Here is a 13,152-nt window from a genome sequence, read left to right as displayed (position 1 = left end):
AGGTCTTAGCAGAGATGAGCTGGACTGCACGTGGAGGGCTGGCCCCTCTACGAAGTTGCAGGGAATGGGGAGGGGGCAGCTTGGGGAGTAGTTTGGGAGAATCAAGCTGTCGGCACTTGAAAAGGCCCAACCCCAATCATCCCCCCAGCCCAGGGGAAGAAGGGGTTAGCGTCCCCCACACAAGGCCCACTACCCCTTTCCCCACTCAGCCTTCACTCCAGCCCCATCCTCAGGATGGTGGGGTAACACCTTCCCCAGGGCAGCCTGGGGAATCAGGCAGCATCTGGAGATCTGACCAGCAGAAGCATCAGTGAAGGCAGCACTCAGTTCTCCAATCAGGAGCCCCACAGGTGTCCCCAGTGAATCCAGCTCTCAAGAGGCTGGGTCGAGGCTGGGGTCACAGGGAGGTTCTCTGGGGAGGAGACAGGCATCTCTGTTCTGGGGGGACACTTTCCTCCAGCCCCTCCCTTCCCACCGGACTGGGGTGGTCCTCCTACGGGTTCATCAGCCCATCCTGAGCCTGAACTCGTGTGTGTGCGAGCCTGACGTCCTCCCCGCACCTGAACTTGGTTATGGCTCCACACGGAGCCAAGACTTAGGGCTGATATGAGTAGTCACGCCGGTAGCTAACTCACTTCTGCTGCATCACTGTGTACCCAGCACAATCACCAACATTGTCACATGGTCCCTCACACCAACCCCGGTAAGCTCGCTATGGTTTATCATTAATCCTATCTGATAGAAAGTGAAATTTACAATACATGGAAATCTGAACTGGAACCCTCACTCATGTCTAATGACATCTCAGCATAAAAGCAAATGTTCAGTGGTAACTTGCCACAGCCCAGCAATGGGTTAAATGTGTTACAGACATTGTCTAATTCAACCCTCCTTGTATAGAAGAAATTGAGGCTAAGGGTTCAAAACTGAAATGGTAGAGCTGGGACTTGAACCCAGACCTCTCTGACTCTGGGGTCTGGGATCTTGACTTCTGTGCTCCATCTGCCTGGGGGAAACTAAGGAATTGGTTGGCACCTTTTCTGTACGTGTTAGGCTAAGCCAGGCTTTGCTGCAATAACAAGTAAATTGCAAACCCGCGGGATTTCACACAACAAAGTAAGTAGGTCAGGCAACGCCCTCCATCTGCTAGCTATGCCATCTGAGACACATGGATGCCAGATCGCCATGTCAGGGAAAGGAAGAACTGGAGGGTCACAGATGATCATCATTTAAAGGCCAGGCCTGGAAGTGGCTTATAGCACTCCCAACCACACCGCATTGACCAGACTCAAGTATCATGCCGCAGAGCCCAACTTTACTGCAAGGAATACTGGGAATACTGGCAAGAGAAGATGGGGAACACAGCACTCTCTGCTTCATTATCTCCTTTTTAATGGCCTCCCTTCTCTACAACCCCCGATTCATGACCACTAACAGTTGCGCACATCATCTCTTCCTGTGTTCCTTCTCACAAAATCTTGTTCTCGGCAAGTTACCAATCAATCTCCCAGAGGTATTAATAGATAACACACTCAGAAGTTTCTTCTAAGATTATTTGCTTCGTAGTCAAGGGCTATTCAGGACTGAAAAGCCTTAAGCAGCCAAAGGAATGAATATATAATGGTTGAAGTTGAAGCCTAATGAGAGACCATAATGGATATTTGAGAGACGTGTTATCTACGCTGGCTTGCCTCAAGCAAGCTTCAGTTTGGAAGGGTCTGAGCACCATCCCTCCCTTCCCCTCCCTCCCTTTACTTCTGGTCTTGGCCAGGAGAATATTGGGTTACTGAGATTAGCTAGAGCCCCTTCCCCATCAGGGAGATAAGTGGAGGCTGATAAATGGGGGCTTGCCATTCAGTCCTGGAGCTACCTATGCAGAGCTCATCCTTCCCACACCGCTCCCCCCACCCCCCCCACCCCCACCCCCGCAACTGTTTCTCCTTCTTTTAGAAGCAGATAATCAAGAATTAGCTTGTTGCAGTACACAGTGCAGGGACCTGGGTGGGGGCCTGACCCCAAGGCAGCCCCCCTTCCATGCCCTTGGGGAGGCTGACATGCTGTGATTTGGAGCTTCCTGACCCAATCTCCATCCAAGGCAGGTGGCCAGAACCCTGTGTTGAGGACAGGCCTCTTCACCTAGAGGCTGTCCCTGGGCCCAGCATGGGTGAGGTTCCTGGCAATACCAAGGCCCATCTTCATGCTGCCAGAGGCCAGCTCATGTTCAAGGGACTCGTCCCTGCTGCTTGGTCACCAGCCACTCCCCTTGGGGTTCTCCCATCCCATCCTGCTCCTTCAACTCCAGCACCTTTAGAAACAAAGTGCATCTGGGGAAACTGTTCATTTTGTTCCTAAAACTTCACATCTCATCAGGTGGCTGAACAGATACGCACATGTACACACACGAATGTAGACCTGTACACAGGTATGCTCGGACACACACTGATGTGTATACACACTCCCAAACACACTGGCCAAAGACACAGAGGTACACACAAATGCATGCACACACAGATTCCGGCGCGGAAGCTACCCAGATACACACACTCAAAGAGGTACACAGGGAGGGTGAGTGTAGCTCAGGGGTAGAGCACGTGCTTAGCATGTACGAGATCCTGGGCTCAATCACCAGTACCTCCATATAAATAAGTAAATAAAAACCGAATTACCTACCCCCCCAAAAATTTTTTTAAAGAGGTACACAGGCTTACAAGTATAACCATAAATAAAGATGTATAAAATGTACACACAAACAACACACAAATACATACTGACTCACACACAGATTTATGCACATTTACAAATACAGATTCACATTTACACAGATAGACACGGGTATACACACCAAGATACACACACACCTGCAGAAATATTTCTCCCTGTGCCCCACGTAGAACCACACCCTCAAGAAGTCTCTCTCTCTCTTTCCCTCTCTCTCTCCCACAACCCAGGGCTCTCTGCCCTCTGAATCCTCAGTTTCAAGTCTGAACTTCCTGCTGCATCAAGCCCAGATCCTTGCTGGAGCTCAGCCTGGAGCAAAGAGCAGCCACGGCGTTCTCTCTCAATGTCCCCAGGGTCTCAGAAAGGGAGCAGCAGAGGAGACCTGGGGCTGCAGAACCAGGATTGGAGCCGCGCGGCTACCAGATGCCCTGGCTTTGGCCCCAGGCCCTCCCTCCCAAGAGGCAGTAATGTGTGTAGGCTGGGGATGGGGGAGAGGATGAAGGATGGGGGGGTGGGAAGGGTCACAGCCACCTTCCTGGGAATGGAGTGGGAACCCCTCTCAGAAGAAGCTGGGTCCCTAGAGCTCACCCCCATGTAGCTGGGAGAAGGAACACGCAGGCCATTATCAGAGGTGAAGAAGCCGCAGGTCTCAAGGCGCCGGCTGCCCCCAGCGACTATTTCTCCTTCCTTCCAAGTGGTTATTGGAGCAGTGGGAAGGAACTTCGCTACTCCACCCAATTCTTGAATCAGCGACAGTGCCTTCACTTTGGAAAGCCATCCCACTCCCACCCGACCCTGCACCCCATCCTGAATCCCCACACCCCACCAAAAGAGCTCATTCCCCAGAGCCCGTGGGGACGGGTGGAATCCTTGGTGCCAGGAGGCGCCAGGACTGAGAAGGGCGTTCAAAGAGGAGACTTAGTCCTGCCTAGTCCACACTTCACCCCCAAGTGGCCCTGCAGCCAAACACCCCAGGACCCCGCCCGCATCTCACCCCACCCCTGTCCCACCCCCACCCATCCGGCACCCTACTCCACCATCTTTCCTCAAAGTCCCACCCCACTCCACAAAGCCAGAGTGAGTACTTCCAGGACTTTCCAACCCAGAGGAGTCCCCCAGAGTGAGCAACGAAGAAACAGGAGTCAGGAAATGCTGTGGGAAGTCTGGCTTTATGACCTGGAGAGTCTGGGAAACAAGAGTGCCAAGGGTGGGACAGGGGCAGCCAGGAGGGTGTGATGGGAGAGGCTCCATGGCAGAAGTCTACGTGCTTCTGGCTTAGAAGGCGCAGACAAAGGGCAGACTACGTTTGCATCGAGCTAGTCGCCAGTGACCCCCTGTGGGTAGAGAACACAGTGATGTCAGCTGCTCACCTGAGTGTGGCCTGTGCCCCGTCCTTCCCTCCGCAGACACCTCATGTGTCTCCTTTGCCTGCCATCATGGGGCTCTCTCAGCCGAGTTTCCCCCACACCCCTCCTAGCCAACGTTTATTGATCTCTTCCCTTGCAGGGGCACTGTGCTCAGGGCTTTAATATGGACTTAATCCTCACAATGACTCCAAGAGGTCGGTACTATCATCACCCATTTCACAGATGAGGAAACTGAGGCTTGGTGGGAGGATAACTTGCCTGTATCTCAGCTGGCAAGTGGCCAAGCCGGGATGTACATGGCCGCAGTCGGACTCTAGTCCATGTGGTCCTAGCCACTGAAGTAAGCTCCTTCACATCTGGCAACCATGCTGTTCAAAGCTGGTGAATTATGTCAGCCATCCCTAATTCCCAATTCTTCCTTCATCCACACCTTACATGCACATCTGTTACACCCATCTGTCCCATACTCACTCCTTGTTGCTGTCATATCAGAGGAAGGAATGGAGTCCCCAGGCCCTGAGCCAGCTTTGTCTGGACAGAAAGCCCCCATCTAGCCCCCATACTGGACACCCCATCACCTGAGGAGAAAGGTGTGGGTGTGGGGACGTGTGTACGGGCAGCTCAAAGGGACGCGTGTGGGAGTTCACCTCACCACCCCTTCCCCTTGCCCTGGTGCTCAGCCCTCCTCACCTTTGGTGCACAGGGCCACACAACGGCCTCTCCCTTGCCCAGGCTGCCCAGCGGCCCAGTATCCAAAATTCCAGCGACTCCCATCAGTCCAGCGAAATCTCCTGTACCGAAACTAGAGAAGAGATAGGCGGGGTCAGAGGGCAGAGGTCCAGGAAGACAGACAGATTCTGGGGCTCCAGAGGATGCCCACTGAGTGTCACTTCCTGACACTGTGTCTTCTCTCACCGCCCACTTGGCTGAGAGCCAGGTACCTTAGAGACTCATCCCTGAGGGTTTGTAGACAATGACAATGGAAGAGCAACCATCACTTTCAGCTGCCACACAGAGTAGGCGTCTCAGACTTTACTGTGTATCCCTATCTTCTAGGGATCGTGTTAAAATGAACATTCTGATTCATGAGGTCTGGGGTGGGACCCAAGATTGTGCATTTCTAGCAAGCTACCAGGTGATATGGATACTCTTGGCCTGTGGACCACAATTGAGTAGCAAATATAATGGCACTCCTTCGTCCACAATCCCAGGGCCACTCTGGGAGAAGAAGGACCCCACTCAGAGACAAGGCAATTTGGAGGAAGCCATTCAGCTAGTAAGGGACCAAGCTGGGTACAGAATCTCCCTCCTGACACCAGGGGTGTGCTGGTAAACGTTTAACAACCCGCTCTTGGGGAAGGTGAGAGGCAGAGGGAGGAAAGAAACCTGGTTTGTGATGATTGCCAGTTTCCTTGGTGTAAATAAATCCACCATGGCAGATTTCAAGCTGCAAGCAGGAAGTCACTGAACACGGAGCTAGACAGAGAAGCCCACAACCAGTTTCTCCTAAGTCAGTACCAGCCAGCTGCAGCGCATCACTGCCCACCGCTCTAAGGTCACGTCAGCTGCTGGGTTGAGATTTGATGCCAGCAAGTTCCATTGAGGCAATCAGAAAGAACTTTCAGTGCCTGGGAGTTGACCCCTCACTTACCCAGCCCCTGATGAAGGCTCCGATCCAGACCTGTGCTTGGTTGATCCCACAGGCAGACTGCTGGATGCGAATGTTGAAGCTGAGGTGGTGGATGGAGACGAGGTTGCCTCGGTAGCACCTCCTGCAGACATTCTGCACAGAGAAGAGGTGGCGTTGGGAACCCACTCTGTTTTGCCTTGAGTCCCTGAGTCTCCAGGAGAGACCCCATATGACTTTTCAAGTCAGAAATCAGGGATCTGTTGTCCCCCCCCGCATCCTGTCTCTTGCCCCTTTATTTGTTGCTAGGAACGTCTTGCAAAAAAATAATGATAAGACTCAGAATAACTACAGCCACCATTTACTGAAAATTTACAACCACCCAGGGACTATTCTAAATACTTTCCATGTAGTATTTAATCCTCACCGCAACTCTAAGAGGTGGTACCACACATCTCTGTTTTACAAATGAAGGAAGACACAGGAGCCCTGACAGGTGAAGTGGCTTGTCCATAGCCCATGACAGGACGTAGCACAGGTATATGTAATACCAAAGCCTTTTATATAGATCAGTGGTTCTCAAAGAGCCGTCCCCAAACCAGCAATACCATCACTGGGAATTTGTTATAAATGCAAACTCTTAAGCCCCAGGCTTGCTAAATCAGAAACTGAGGGGATAGGGCCCAGAAACCTGTGTTTTAACAAGACTTCCAGGAGAGTCTGATCCATGCTAGGCTTTGAAAACCACTAGTCTAAATGATAGGGAACAAGAGATTAATCCACTCTCTTCTCCTCCCCAGGTCCTCCGCAGTAGCCTCCTTGCCACTTACCTGAGCACTCCTAAAACTCCTTGGGGTCCGCACCAACAGGAAGCGGCGGCAGGTCTGGCACCCAGGACTGCGTGGAATTTGAACTGTGTCCTCTTCCCTGGGGCACTGCAAGTCCTCGTCTAGGGCTCCTGGGTCTGACTCCATGGCCTCCTCATCCTCAAAGGTGTCTTGACAGCTGGAATTGTTGGCCTCTTCTCCCTCTCCTTCTGACTCAAGCACCACATCTTTCAGAGCCAACTCTCCCTCCTGTTCCCCAGAGCTTTCCAGATCCTGGCTCATGTCTGCTTGTGTCTCTTGGCTGCCCAGATAAAGGGCATCATTCTCTGGGAAGAAGAGGTAACGGCCATCAGGTTGAGCTCTCCCTTCTTCCAGGACCACGGACAGCTCTGGCAGCCCCACTCAGCCTTCCCAGAGGTGCCATCTGGAACCAAAACTGGAAGGATTTCCAGGGGGTTGGACAAGGGGAGAACTCTCACATCGCACAAATACAAGAGAACGTGACACTGGCTGACACCACATGTGTATTTTGGGGGTGGGAGGAAGCACCTGTGAAAAGGCCTTCATCTTCTCAGGTGGGTGTTTTTCCTTGCAAAGGAGCCCTGATAGAAAGTTCAGGTCACAGTTCTGAGTCCGGGAGAAATCTAACTAGAGATGGGCTGAGTCAACTGAAGAGGGGAGGCTATGGCCCTGGCCCCACGGGAGCCAAAAAGATGCAGGAAACAAGAGAAAAGAGAAAGATGGATGAGAAGGGGAGGGGAGGACTTACCCAGATACAGAGCAGAAACTGTCCCCAGCAGGAGGAGGGGCAGGAGCAGGTGACCTTTCATGTTCACTCAGTCTCAGACAAAGACACAGCTTCACCTTCCCTCCTTGGGGATGTTCTGTATGTCTGCACAGACCTTGGCACACAGTGGAGACACAACGTTTGCTTGACTGGTTGATTAAAGAGCAAACTAACTAAGAAGTTCAAAAAAAAATAATAAAGGACAAACTAAAGGGCTTCCTTCTCCTCCAGTGAACAGCCCCTGAGCTGGAGAATCAGAAAAAGAACAGCGGGGTGTCAGCTCGAGTACAGAAGTCCTGAAAGGTCTGTCCCTGGTTCCCAGAACAGCACTCGGCTCAGACCCTGGCCCCTGCGGGAACAGGTCCGATCACACTCAGGGCCAGTTTCACTCACACAGCTGAAGAAGAAGGAAGGACAAATGCTATTATGGTCCTAAGGACAGGCCTTCCAGGCCGTAAAGTGTCCAGCTTCTTCCCAGGCCTGGACCCTGCTCCCTGGGCAGCTGAGGAAATGCTTACCCCCGAGAATCTGAAGCCTCCACTCTCAGTGCCTCTGGCTGCTGGGGCCCAGAGGTGGCCCTTATACTGGACTTTTGCGGAAGTAGGAAGAGGCCAGGATGATTGCCCCAGGCTTGGGGAGGTGGGGGGCAGTAGAGCTGATAAGAGGTTGCTCAGTCCTCTCACCCCTGGGCTCTGCTCTCTGCTGGGACTTTGAGGACCTGCCTCCTGCCATACATTGGTGCCCAAACACCCTAGGGTGCTTGAGAAAGCCCCAGATGACTAGGCATTGTTATTGTCTAGGCATAATTATTATTAATGCCCTTAAACTATCCCAGTCTGCGTTTTTTGTTTTTTTGTTTTTGTTTTTGTTTTTTGCAGAAGGAGGTAATTAGGTTTACTTATTTATTTATTATTTTGATGGAGGCACTGGGAATTGAACCCACGACCTCGTGCATAGTAGGCATGCACACTCCCACTGAGCTATACCTTCCCCCACTAAAGTGTCCCAGTCTGAACGATGCTCTTTAACCCCAGGAGCAGCCTTCCTCTGGTCAGAATTCCAGCAAATGAAGGGAGACCACAAAGGGAGGAGAGAGGAGATGAAGGGAAGCCGCAGCCTTCCTGAGCATTTATCACAAGACCAGGTACTTTCTGTGCATCACGTCCCTGAGTCCTCACCTTCCTAACCTCAGTCCCACAAGAGTATATGATTGGCCCTACTTCACAGGTGTGAAGGAGGAGATTCAGAGAAAGACAGTGACTTACTGGGGTTACGCAGGATGTGGGGGGACTGGGACTTCGAAGTCTTTTAGGCTCCAAAACATCTCTGTGTCTCCCCTTCCCTCCCTCCTTCATTCTCTTCCTCTCAATCACTCTCCTCCCTTTTCTTCTCTTTCTCACTTTTAATATGTGAAAAACTTAAGCTCCTTCCTTTCTCCTGTGGCTCTATTGTTGTTGTTGTTTTGGGAGCAGGGAAGGTAATTAGGTTTGTATTTATTTTTAGCAGAAGTACTGAGGATTGTACCCAGGACCTTATGCATGCTAGGCACACACTCTACCACTGAGCTATACCCTCCCCTCCCCTGCTGTGGCTCTAGATCGAGATTCTCAACTATTGAGAGCACTGTTACTATTTGGAGTCCAATAATTCTTTGTTGGGGGTAGGGGGCTGTCCTGCGTCTTGTAGAACATTTAGTAGCCTCTCTGGGTCTCTACACACAATTTCTCAACCATGCCTCTCCCAGTCACATCAATCAGAAATGTCTCCCCAATTTTCCAGGTGTCCTCCAGAAAGCAAAATTGCCCCTGTTGAGGATTGCTGGGCTAGAACGTGCTCTTTTGTCCAACCTCGAAGCCTGTCTTCTGGCCAGGAGGCAGCAGCTGGAATGGAAACCTTCATGCAGAGTCATTTGGACACTCTGTGGGCCATCCAACCCCCGACCCCAACTCCTCATCTCCTACCAGCCCTTTGTCACCACCAGGGTCAGGACTGATGGGAAGTGAGTGAGGCATTCATCTCAGCTGCAAAACTTATGGGGACACCAAAGAATGCAGTAGTTGGGATAAGTAAATATTTAATGCAGTCTTTCTTAAAAATCAGAATCAATGCAAAAATACCACGATGAACAAAAGTGTCAACATTGTAATCAATCAAGTTCCAGACAAATGTACTGCAGTCCCAGGAGAGGCCGGCCAGCACTGAGCCCTGATTTGCTGGATATCACTTCCAAGAGTTAGAGGGCTTGTCAGGGTGGGTGACTCAACTCTGTCACTAGCTGGGCGGTGCATATTTGTTCCTTGGATTCCAGGCCAGCCCTCCAGTGCTCAGGGCACCAGGGACAGACAGCCCAGAGGGTGAAAAGGCCTGGATCTCTTCCCCTCCTCCCAGGGGACCTGCAAATGGAGAAGTATCTGAGAGGTCACTTCTGAGCCTGATTGCAGAGTAACGGCCTTGCTCATTATCTCCCCAGCCCAACGGACCCGACCCTAGGCTTATCTTGGAGGATGAGGGAATTGGCCAATTCCAGGGCCCCAAAACCTGGTCTCCGGATTTCAGGCTAGCCCCTCCTCCCCTTTGTTCTCCTCAGTCCCGGGCACAGGTCAAAGGCATCACTTCACTCAGTGGTTGGGATGACCAAGAAGCCCAGCCACTCTCTTGAGCCAGCACCACAATAAGCTTTACAAGCATTGTTTCATATAAACGTCCCTCTTTTACACATTAGGAAATGGCATCTCAGAGAGCTTAAGCAAATTGCCCAAGATCACACAGCAAGTCAGAGACAAGCCCGAACCTAGGACTTCTGACTCCTTATCCACCTCATGGCTGCCTCCTCTCACTGACCTCCCTTCTCTCCAGCCTGCCCCTCCCCCATGTTGACCCTGGGCAGAGACATCCCGGTGGCTTCAGTGATCTCTTCAGTGACCACGGTGATGCCTGTCTGACTGAAAACTGGAAATAACATTTTTGAAGGGCCACCACGGATCTACCACTACGCTTCATTAAGGCTTTTATATCCATTACCCTACTTAATCTTTGCCATCATAGTACAGATTAGACCCTGCCACACTAGTCTGCGTTTCTACCACGAAAGCTCAGGGAGGTTAAATAACTCGCCCAGGTTTACACGAGTAGTAAGAAGCAGCATGTCTGACCGCAGTCTGACTCCCAGGTCCTTGCTTTCTTTGATTTGCCCCAATATGTTATACCTCCAGACGGTCTAGCCAATGGTGCCGACACTTTCAGCATCCACGAAATGCCAACTCTCTGGCTTACTGTTTGCTTTTATATTCATAAGGGTTTCAAACTCTGCCTCTTGTCTCAAGCTTCCATTCAGCCCCCGCTTTGCAGACGGCAGGGTAGTATGATGTGTAATGGAACTGTCAGTCCAAGGCAGCCCCTCTGTGCCTCAGTTTTCCCACCCTGAGGTAAACTGAGGTTAATGACAGGACTTACTGCTAATGAGAACAGCTCCAGCAAAGCTCTCAGAACAGTGCCCAGCGTGTGGGGCTGGGGGTAACCCTAGTCAGGAAACCGTGACTGAACTGTGCCCCTGGTCCACAAGCAAGCATTGAGAGTTGGTTGAGCTCCCGCTCTGGGTATGTGTAAGGAACTGCAGGGATTCCTGTAAAGAACACGAGCTGAGTTTCCTAGAGTTTAGTTAGCATCTTTTTGGGCAGGAGAAGTGATACATGAACCCATATTTGGGCATGAAAGGCCGGTCCTTTCATTTATTTTACCCTTTAAAACTTTCCTTGAAGACGTTTAGCATGCAGCCTGCAATGTGCACTGCAGCATGGACCGCTCAGGGAATTGTCACGGGGGGGGTGCACCCACGGAACCGGGCCCAGATAGAGATACAGAATGTCATCAGGAGCCCAGTGCCTCCTTCATTCCCCCTTCTTGTCATCCCCCAAAGGGGACCTCCATGGACTGGAAGTTGCACTTCTGCCACAAAAACGCCACCAACAGAAGAGATTTATGAGGAACTAGACAACGTCCATCTTAGCACAAAGGCTCTTGGCACAGTGCCTGGCACCTGTTAAATGCTTAATAAATGGGAGATTCTGTTACTCTTTATTACTGACATTGGAATAAAGAGAAGCAATGTCTTCCCGCACCAGAGTGCAGAGCCCATGAGGGCAAGCACTGAGAGCCCTGCTCCATCTGCGTCCTCCACGGCACTCAGCACTGGGTAGTGTTTCAGAATTTCATTGTCATTGAAATCAAGACTGTTGTGGAACAACAGTTACAACGGACCCCAGTTTGATTTTTATCTCTCTCCCCTTACTGTGCAAGCTTGAGCAAGTAGCCTCTCTTATCTGAGCCACACTCAAAACATTAATGTTCTTGATTTCTCTCTAAGGCCCTGGGGCCACCTGACCTTTTTGAGGAGTCCTGGAGGAAAAAGGCTTCAGAGCACTGACACCTTACTTTCTGCCCAGAAGAGAGAGGATTCAGAATCCCCTCTCCTAACCTCTGATATGAACGGCCTCATCTCCTGCTGGGTTGGAGTCCTATGCCCCAAGATGAACCCAAGGCTAAAGAAGTCTCTCTTGCCTCCCCTCTGTGCTCTGTCCCCATATGGTCATGTCCTAGAAGCAGCCAACACCTCCAGCCACAGAATCCTAGTGGTTGAAAGAACATGCTCTGGAGAAAGTTGAATCCCATGGGTCACATTTAGATATCCACCCTTGGGCAGATCTTTTAACAGGTCATAACCTCTCTGAGCCTGGCTCTGTGCAGTGAGATAATAATTGCTGATCATACAAGGTCATCTTTGTAAGGTCATCTTTGCCACAGCAGGGGGCACTTCGTGGGTGCACAGTAAAGCTGTGACATTAGTAGATGCTGTCGTGTTTATCTTACAAACATCTGCATGTTCCCAAACAGCAGGGGGCTGTGTCTTGTCATATTCCCACGCCTTGTATAGAGTTGGGCAGATAGCAGCTTGTCTTATATTGAGATGCCCCAGAAACTGACCCTGAGACAAAGATTCAAGTGCAAGTAGTTACTTTGGGAGGTGCTGAGAAACTAGTAGGGAAGAGGAGAGTTCATATGGGGAAGAAAAGGCAGCCAATAAAATGTGGGCCATAAAGCCAGCTGCTTCAGTGGATAACTGGAAGTTAATCCCCGTGGGAAATCTTGGAAAACAGTGCCCAGTACCTACCTCAGCATTTTTCCGCTTGAGGGGCAAGGGACTGGGGTACTCATACACCCACTCCTGAGAGCTGTGCACTGTTCCCAGGACCATGTTAATATCCTGGCACATTAAGGCAACCACAGTTTGTGACAGGGGGAAAAAGGCCCTCAGACACGGAAAGGCAAATCCAGGACGTTGAGAAGGCTGGAGAGAAATGGGTGGGGTACTTGCAGCACCTGCCGCACATGTGCCCAGTAATTGCGTGTCCTAAGAAAAGAGCTACCTGAGCCCACTCCTTTGTCTCCAAGAAGGCCGCACAGACCCCACCCTGTGCTCCATCTTCTTTGCGAATGATAACTTTTGACCTCTCTTATGAAAGACAGTAGGATGGAGAGAGAGAGCTCATGGGTGGAGCTAAGCAGAGTAGATCAATGATTGGAGGAAAAAGAAATCAGTTTTAGGAAAACAGTTTTATTGCTGGGGGCTGGAGAGGAGGGGAGGTGAGGGGGCTGCCCAGGAGGTGGCAGCACTGAGCTTCTGGCTGGATTCAGCTCAGTAGGAACAGACGAAGGGAAGGCTCACGCCACAGTGATTTCGAAGCCAAAGGCCTCCTGTGGAGGCACAACAGGAAGCGGTCTTCAGCCTCTTGTTCCTTCTGACTCCACCCAGGAGGGGCCTTTCCCTTC

General features: G+C 51.2%; 1 protein-coding gene across 1 annotated transcript; it reads right to left on the bottom strand.

Moving 5' to 3' along the window:
- Nucleotides 1-3,976: 3,976 nt before the first annotated feature.
- Nucleotides 3,977-7,442, bottom strand: LOC105101233 (proteoglycan 3). The gene is made up of 5 exons (XM_064491822.1): nucleotides 7,309-7,442; nucleotides 6,543-6,865; nucleotides 5,737-5,868; nucleotides 4,776-4,887; nucleotides 3,977-4,052 (listed from the first exon to the last, which is right to left on the bottom strand). Exons 1-5 carry the CDS (start codon nucleotides 7,367-7,369, stop codon nucleotides 3,994-3,996), a joined length of 687 nt encoding a protein of 228 aa, XP_064347892.1. The 5' UTR covers nucleotides 7,370-7,442; the 3' UTR covers nucleotides 3,977-3,993.
- Nucleotides 7,443-13,152: the final 5,710 nt, after the last annotated feature.

The sequence above is a fragment of the Camelus dromedarius genome, chromosome 12 (genome assembly GCF_036321535.1).
Source record: "Camelus dromedarius isolate mCamDro1 chromosome 12, mCamDro1.pat, whole genome shotgun sequence".
In the NCBI taxonomy this organism is placed as follows: domain Eukaryota; kingdom Metazoa; phylum Chordata; class Mammalia; order Artiodactyla; family Camelidae; genus Camelus; species Camelus dromedarius.
This window is presented reverse-complemented; position numbering and strand designations above follow the sequence as displayed.